The sequence below is a fragment of the Humulus lupulus genome, chromosome 2 (genome assembly GCF_963169125.1).
Source record: "Humulus lupulus chromosome 2, drHumLupu1.1, whole genome shotgun sequence".
In the NCBI taxonomy this organism is placed as follows: domain Eukaryota; kingdom Viridiplantae; phylum Streptophyta; class Magnoliopsida; order Rosales; family Cannabaceae; genus Humulus; species Humulus lupulus.
In genome coordinates, this window is record NC_084794.1 from 262,046,228 (window position 1) to 262,053,605 (window position 7,378).

The 7,378-nt window shown below is 42.2% G+C and overlaps 2 protein-coding genes across 4 annotated transcripts; one reads left to right on the top strand and one right to left on the bottom strand.

Moving 5' to 3' along the window:
• Positions 1 to 3,489: 3,489 nt before the first annotated feature.
• LOC133819315 (peptide methionine sulfoxide reductase B5-like) lies at positions 3,490 to 5,007 on the top strand. The gene is made up of 3 exons (XM_062252516.1): positions 3,490 to 3,710; positions 4,316 to 4,472; positions 4,565 to 5,007. The coding sequence occupies exons 1-3, from the start codon at positions 3,607 to 3,609 to the stop codon at positions 4,742 to 4,744; spliced, it is 441 nt and encodes a 146-aa protein (XP_062108500.1). The 5' UTR covers positions 3,490 to 3,606; the 3' UTR covers positions 4,745 to 5,007.
• Positions 5,008 to 5,269: 262 nt separating this feature from the next.
• Positions 5,270 to 7,378, bottom strand: LOC133819316 (uncharacterized). 3 transcript variants are annotated; one of them, XM_062252519.1, is made up of 4 exons: positions 7,149 to 7,378; positions 5,774 to 5,965; positions 5,640 to 5,685; positions 5,270 to 5,519 (listed from the first exon to the last, which is right to left on the bottom strand). In XM_062252519.1, exons 2-4 carry the CDS (start codon positions 5,900 to 5,902, stop codon positions 5,467 to 5,469), a joined length of 228 nt encoding a protein of 75 aa, XP_062108503.1. In that variant the 5' UTR covers positions 5,903 to 5,965; positions 7,149 to 7,378; the 3' UTR covers positions 5,270 to 5,466. The 3 variants fall into 3 exon arrangements, with proteins under 3 accessions (XP_062108503.1, XP_062108502.1, XP_062108501.1); XM_062252518.1 differs by having other exon boundaries at positions 5,270 to 5,522; positions 7,153 to 7,375; XM_062252517.1 differs by having other exon boundaries at positions 5,270 to 5,522; positions 7,149 to 7,375.

Below are 7,378 nucleotides of genomic sequence, written 5' to 3' on the forward strand. Positions count from 1 at the left end.
GGCGCCTCTGCTCGTGCCAGCCATGTGCGGACCTCCAAAGATGGAGGATATCTCTCCTCCAACCACGGGAGGAGGGACATCCTGATCTACCCGAGACCCGAGCTGACTGGCCGGGACTTCTGGAGCAGGTTGACTCGCTGGAACCCTGTTCCGTGCGTATTGAGCCAAGGGGCCAGCTCGGATGAGAGTCTCGATCTCATCTTTTAGATGTCTACAATCCTCGGTATTGTGGCCGACGTCGTTATGAAAACGGCAAAACTTGGAAGTGTCTCTCTTCCCCTTGTGGTGCTTTAATGGCTCCGGCCTCTTCCAAGGGACTCGAGTAGAGTTGGCTAGGAAGATATTCTCCCTAGACTGGGTTAGCTCGGTATAAGTTGCGAAGACGGGCTTAAACTTGTCCACGGATTTATTCTTCTTTTGGCCGTGCGGACTGTTTTCGCCATTTCCCTTTCTTTTGCCTCCACCGGGTTGGTTGTTTTGTGTGACGTTTTGGGTCGCTGCCACGACCTCCGTCCCTACTCCAGCGAGCTTCTCGGGGACCTGGCTGGTTCCCGCAGCTGAAGCTTCGGCTTCCTCCAAGTTTATCCATTCTTGGGCCCTGTTAAGGAATTCGTTAACCAAGCTGACTCCCTTCTTTTGTATATCCTTCCAGAGGTCTCCTCCGACGAGGATTCCAGTTCTCATGGCCATGAGCTTGGAGCTATCATCCGCGTCTCTGGCCGAGCAGCAACGTTCGCGAACCTGCTCAGGTAGGCCTTCAGAGTTTCACCGGGCTGCTGTCTCACATTAGCCAGGGAGTCGGCCTGAACACAGGCGGCCTGGGAGGCTCGGAATGCCCTTTTGAAGTCAGCTGAGAAGGTCTTCCAGGAACTGATTGACTGTCTTTTACTTTGCTTGAACCACTGCCTAGCAGGTCTAGTCAGTGTGGAAGGGAAGATTAAACACCTCAGCTCGAGGCCAATGTTATGGGCCATCATCAGGGTGTTGAACATCCCTAAATGGTCCGATGGGTCTCTGTCCCCATTGAACTTTGACAAGTGAGGCATACGGAAACCAGATGGGTACGCCGTTGCTGCTATGCTGGGGGCGAAGAGTTCCATCTCGTCCCCCGAATCATATTCGTCTTTTTCTTTTTCTGACAAGAGCTTCCTCATCAGCTCCTCCATCTAAGTCAGGCGCTCGAGGGTTTGGTATTGATGTCCTTGGTTATTCCGGGGCCGTTCAACAGCTCCGGATCCATTGTACATATTTGGTGGGTTATTGCCCCTCCTATCTTGAGATAGGTTATTTGGGACATTCCCTCCGTTGCGTACTTCGGAAAGAGCCCCCCCTGAGCGAGCCTGGCCATCTCCTCCTGCTCGGTCCCCTCTGTGAGAGTTTAGGTGATCTCGAAGGTCGCCTCCCTGGGTGGTTTGATGACTTTGTGCCGAACTTAAACGCTGACGCAGGTTTCCCCCAGAGAGATTACTCCGACGACTGCCGGTCCAGTGGCTTCTGCTGGATATGCTTGCAGTCCGCCCTTGGTGGTGAGGATCTAAGCTTTCCCTTGGCACCCTGCTACGCCGGGAAGGTCCAGCTGATGGCGGGTTTCTCCTACTACTCCCATAGGCTGGGATGTCTCGGACGGGCCGAGGAGGAGACGGATATCTGATTGGAGAAGGAGGATGCCTGACTGGAGAGGCGATCCTAGTTCCGTCAGGACGAATCAAGTTTGGTGGGGGCCTTTCGGCCCTGCCAACCTACTGGTCCTGCGCCTGGTGGTCTGGACAAGGTGTAGGACGGTCGTTGGGGACGGGCCGATGTCGTGAGCCCTCCCTAGATATCCTTCGGGAATTTCCTCGAGCTCCTCTGGGCATTCTCGAGGATGGTTGGGAGCTAGGAGTCGACGTCCTGACCGAACGACTGTATTGCTGTTGTCCGGCCCTAGGCATTTCCTCGAAGTTTGCCTCTCGATGGTGTGATGAAGGGGTGGAGATGGCTGCTGGAAGTCTGTCCGAACGGCTATGCCTGGACCGATTACCCCGGCGAGACTTAGGAGCCTCACCTTGCCTCTCTCCGACGTTAGCATCGGTTGTGAGAGAGGGTAGTCGGGCCAGCATATCCTTGATTTGCTGGCTAGCTGTTGCTAACTGGCTCCTCAGCTGAGCGTTCTCCATCTCCACCGCAGTATAATAACATGGGTTCAGATTAGGCGGTCGATGCGCCGAACTACCGGTATCATCTTGGCCCGCCGGCTGCTTTCCTGGCTGCTGCTGGACTTCAGGAACTTGTTCACCAGGGATGGCAGTATGATGAGCCTCCTACCCATCATGTTGTTCTGTCTCGTTACCGTGCCTGGATCGAGTTGTCACCATAGTTGGATGTATGCAACAGCACTAATCGAACTTGCTCTCAATGAAAGCACCAAACTGTTGACGCGGTTCTTCACCAACAGGTAATTAAGAGAAGAAGAGAAAGGGATTAGTGCTAAATGTGAACCGAAACAGATATATGATCTTAGAGAAGGAAAAAGGTGACTCAAGACACGGTTTTTAAGTGGTTCAAAGGTTAAAATCCTTCTACTCCATAGTCAGTATTATTGCTCTATACTGGATATTTGATTACGTGGCCTTTCTTACAATAAAGAATCCAACCCCTATTATCTCCCAGTGTCTCCATATTTATAAGAGAAGGCACCTGGGAGTTGGTAAGAAGGTCATCCCGTGACCTTCTTACCTATCATATAAACTCTGTGACATTCATGATTAGTTCCTAAACCTGACACATAAGTGTGGTCAAATCGATAAGTAAGGAGATAGTGGGCCGCACGGCCCAACCCAGTCGTGGGTGTCTGAATACGCACGTTCCTGCTGCGTGTCCGAGAAGTCAGGGGCATATCAGACACGTGATGTCTGATATATGCACATTTATCTTGCGTGTGTTGACTTTACAAAGGGTCATAGCCTCCATATCCAGCTCGTACCACGAGCTGGATACCTAACTCGACCTTCGGCCTTCAGAGTCCTTGCTCAAGTCTTGGGCAATCTTGGCGAACCCTTGGGTTTCCTCGAGCTAAGGAGGTACGACCTTGTGACAGAAGCTCCGGTCTTGGGGACGTCCACGAGATAATCATGATTAGGCCGCAGCTCAGCTCGCCAAACAGCCCGTGGGAAAATCAGGGCATACAAAATATAATTGTCACACATATATATAACACACTACAATTAGAATGCATTTCCAATTTAACTATAATATGATACATATAATACACATTACAATAGCACTTAGAACCATGTGCTCAAAATAAAGGTAATTTGTGAAGTCTCATAATAAAAATAGGTAAAGTTCAACTAAATATATTTAATGGCTAATTTTATTTAACTAATTATTTAGTTCTCAACTTTTCCCCAAAAAAAAAAAAATACGTCACAATTATGCACGTGCACACACAAAAAAAAATAACGATAATAATTGAAGAAGTCACCTCCCTCTCTCTATGTGACGATTTTCCGTCCACGTTCATTTCCCCGGGAAATTTTTTATATTTTCCAAGAAAACGAATCCAAATCACATCTAATTCTAATCGGGTTTCTTGAGTTTGACGGATAGAGGCAAAGATCGGTCGTCATGACGGCTACACCTGCTCCAGTCCCTGTGCAAAAGTCAGAAGAAGAGTGGCGAGCTATTCTCTCCCCGGAACAGTTTAGGATTCTTCGTCAAAAAGGAACAGAGTAATTTCTCGAGCTTATAACAAAAGATTCATATATAATATCTGTATGGATTACACACTAGTAATATAATTGATTTTGTTTTTCTAGACCTTTTCATTGTTCAAGAATACTCTTTTTGTGGTTTGGTGTGTTATTTTATATGGTCTGTCAACTGTCATGCTCAGATTTGGGGTCTTAGTGTGTTCTAGTATTACCATTATTTAGTCATTCACCATGACCCTTTTATGGAAATCAAGAAAAGAAAAGTATAAATTTTCTTTTATGGGTTTTAGATATCATGGAAGACTATCATAATTAGCATGGCAATACAGATTTGTGTTATGCCGTATGCGACATACTAATAAATGTGTGCATGTTTTAAACAAGAATTACAGGTCAAAAGTTTGGGCCTGGGCATGTGATTAAAGTTATGTGGTTAAAGTCCTCATGGGCACTAGTAATTGTTATAGTTCTTATAGTCTCCAAATTTTGTTGTTTAGTTAGGAAGTGTAGTTTTTTTTTTAAAAAAAGTATGTTTTAAACTGAAAATCTGATTTACATTATGCTCTTGGGTCTTGGTATCGTTGATCAAGTATAATTAAAGTTTTTATATGGGATGTAAGTAGGGAGCGAGGCACTGGGAAATACGACAAGTTGTTTGAAGAAGGAGTTTATGATTGTGCTGGTTGTGGTACACCACTTTACAAAGCTAGTACCAAATTTAACTCAGGCTGTGGTTGGCCTGCATTCTTTGAGGGTCTGCCTGGAGCTATAAACCGCACAGTGAGTGTGTATCTTTGTCTTTTATTAAGCACCATTGTTGTTTTGCAATGTAAATAACAAACGACACCATTGTTTTTTCTTTTTTTCCTTAGCCGGACCCAGATGGGAGAAGAACTGAGATAACTTGTGCAGCTTGTGGTGGACACTTGGGCCATGTTTTCAAAGGAGAAGGATTCCAAACTCCAACCGATGAACGACACTGCGTGAATAGCGTTTCGGTCAAATTTGTTCCAGCCAATGCTGCTACTGCTGCTGCTTCAGTCTCAGTATGAACACCAAATCTGTGTAGTTAGTGAATAATAAGATATTGGTCTCTGCCTTGTGCCTTCGAGCTAGTAAAGGAGCAGAATTCATGATACATGTTGTCTTAGAGGTTTTCTGATTGTGAGTAGTCGGGTATGTAATAACTGAGAAACTCATGAATTTGAACAATGATTTTAAAATAGTGATTGTTTGCATTGTCTATCTAGTCAAATTTGTATGGACCAAAAGACAATCAATTATGTTGAATCCTCTACTTGTGTTGTGTGTGCTCTATCTTTTTGCAACCTCTATATTAACAGGGCAATTCATTTTTGCTTTCCTTGCGGAGAGTGTACTACATTTTGGTATGGTAATCATTCTCTGGCTTAACGGTACACGCAACTTATCATTTCTAATGTAAATTTGACTTTTGAAAGCAACATTGACAATTTTTCCCTTAGAGTTCATTTCTTCATTAAGGTAATGATCATTGACTTAAGCATAATATGTCGAAAGATTGATCTCAAATGAGCCAAATATATATATATATATACATTATTATTATTATTATTATTATTATTATTATTTTTCCAATGGCATGAATATCTTTGGGCTAAGAATTATCAATTTGGTCGAAATCCAACAATTTATTAAAAAAAATTAATAATTTTACGTGAAATATATATCCATTGGATACAGTACTTTTTAGGGGGAAAAGAAGCCGCTGAATTTATAATCAGACTCTATGCCTTCACTTGCCTTTGTCGTTCTTTTTCCTCTCATTGCATGACTTCAACGCTTGAACTTCTGTCAAGTAGTTAAATACATAAATATATCTATATATATATAGAGATAGATATGTATATATCAACTAAGTGACAAAATGAAAACAAAGGAAATGGCATATCTTATACACAATTATACCTTTCTGGCAAGATTTCCAATTCCTGTTGGTGTTTACAAGACAATCCTGTAATGGAGTGGGGAAGAAAAATACTCATTGTTTCAGATTTTAGGATTTAAAATAGAAATACAGGGTTTGGGGATAAATTAATTACCTGTAAGGCCAAGTAGAGAGAAGAACACTCTTTGAGTTGTTTGACGTTGTCATCATCATCGTCTACATCAGTTTGGTGAAGAGGAGGAGGAGGCCCCTTTGGGTCGAATTGGGGTTTCTCAAGTAACATTTTTGGGCGTCGTCTGCTACCTTGTTCTTAGATTTATTCACACGCTTTCAGCCATTGGATTCACTGTGTATTTCCAATAAAGATTGTTTGAATAAAATAAGTGAGAATGATTAAATTGTAGAAAGAAAAAAAGTATAGTTCAAAGGAGGAGACTTTGCAGGCAATAATATTGTGAAAGAGAGTGCAAAAACTAGTCATTTTGTATTAACTCGTCAAATAGTAGTAGAGAGCATGTGCAGCAGAAAGATTAATTATACAGCTCAAAAAATCAAAGCTAATACAAATTAGTTTGAACTAGTGGCAACAATTTGTGTCAGCATGTGGTGTTTGTGTTGAAATCCATTTAGTACAGGTAAACGATCAATCTGAACACATCTCATTCAAAAAATTAAAACTTAAATATAAACAGATTATAAACATAAACAAGTTTTAACATCTATATTTGATTTCTCTCTTGAATTCATTACTCTGAAAGGAAAGGCCTTTTACAAAATTATGAAAAGTGATTCATCAGAACACCAATTATAGAGTGAGTTGATGCTTAGTAATTATAAGTGGTTTCAAGCCATCTTTATTTAAACTAAATGCATACACATTGTGAACTATTTTTCTTTTTCTGCAGCTGAATGCATTAATGTAACCATTCATAATGGAGGTTAGAGGTACCTAGGCTACTAGATGCTCTGGTCTATTTTTCCTAAGTATCAGCCCACAATACAAATTCATCAAAACAATCAATTTGATTTTGTCCAGTAGACTCACCTCTAGTAAGTAGAAGAAATCACTCTCCTATAATCAAGGTATTTATCTAGCAAAGATAAAGCTTGAACTACAAAAACACAAGAATCTTTCGTCCGTACAAAAATTCTGGACCACTTTCTTTCTATGCATAGACAAGTTTTAACATTGTGAAATGCATTTAGGTTTAGCAATGTTTTGTTTGATCTCTTAATGAAATCCAAGACTAAAAAATTAGCTATATTTATACATTTGATATCATGAAAGTTTATGTTGATTTGTAGATATGACCAATAACAATTAATTTTTCATAAATTACCAAAATCTACTGCAATGCATCAACATCAATAACACAAAAAGCCAGGGCCAAGTGCTCTGTACAATACAAGAGAGAAGTTCTGCTGCATCAACATTTATATCCTTTACCCATACCCACGGCCACAAGATGAGAAATCACATAAACACACAGAATCATAACTCATTAGACACGAAAATCCATAAAAATTACCTACAGGTTTCACTTGGCCGGCGGCGTGGAGTGCGTGCGGGCGGGCGAGAACTGCGATAGTGGAAGCAGCGTCCGCAGTCCAGTAAACGCGGCGGCACTCGGCAGGCCGTGGTTCGTACGTTCGTGATGTTTTAGCGTGGTAACTGTAGCTGCAGCGTGGGCTCGTGACTGAGAGAGAGAGAGATAATATGGTAAGGGAAATTTGACTTTTGACGCATATAAGGATAGAA

Coding starts and splice junctions, on each gene's coding strand:
- LOC133819315 (XM_062252516.1), top strand. CDS start 3,607: ATGACGGCTACACCTGCTCCAGTCCCTGTGCAAAAGTCAGAAGAAGAG. Junction 3,711..4,315: donor CTTCGTCAAAAAGGAACAGA/GTAATTTCTCGA, acceptor GGATGTAAGTAG/GGAGCGAGGCACTGGGAAAT. Junction 4,473..4,564: donor CTGGAGCTATAAACCGCACA/GTGAGTGTGTAT, acceptor TTTTTTCCTTAG/CCGGACCCAGATGGGAGAAG.
- LOC133819316 (XM_062252518.1), bottom strand. CDS start 5,902: ATGTTACTTGAGAAACCCCAATTCGACCCAAAGGGGCCTCCTCCTCCT. Junction 5,686..5,773: donor CTCTCTACTTGGCCTTACAG/GTAATTAATTTA, acceptor ACTCCATTACAG/GATTGTCTTGTAAACACCAA. Junction 5,523..5,639: donor TTGGAAATCTTGCCAGAAAG/GTATAATTGTGT, acceptor ACTACTTGACAG/AAGTTCAAGCGTTGAAGTCA.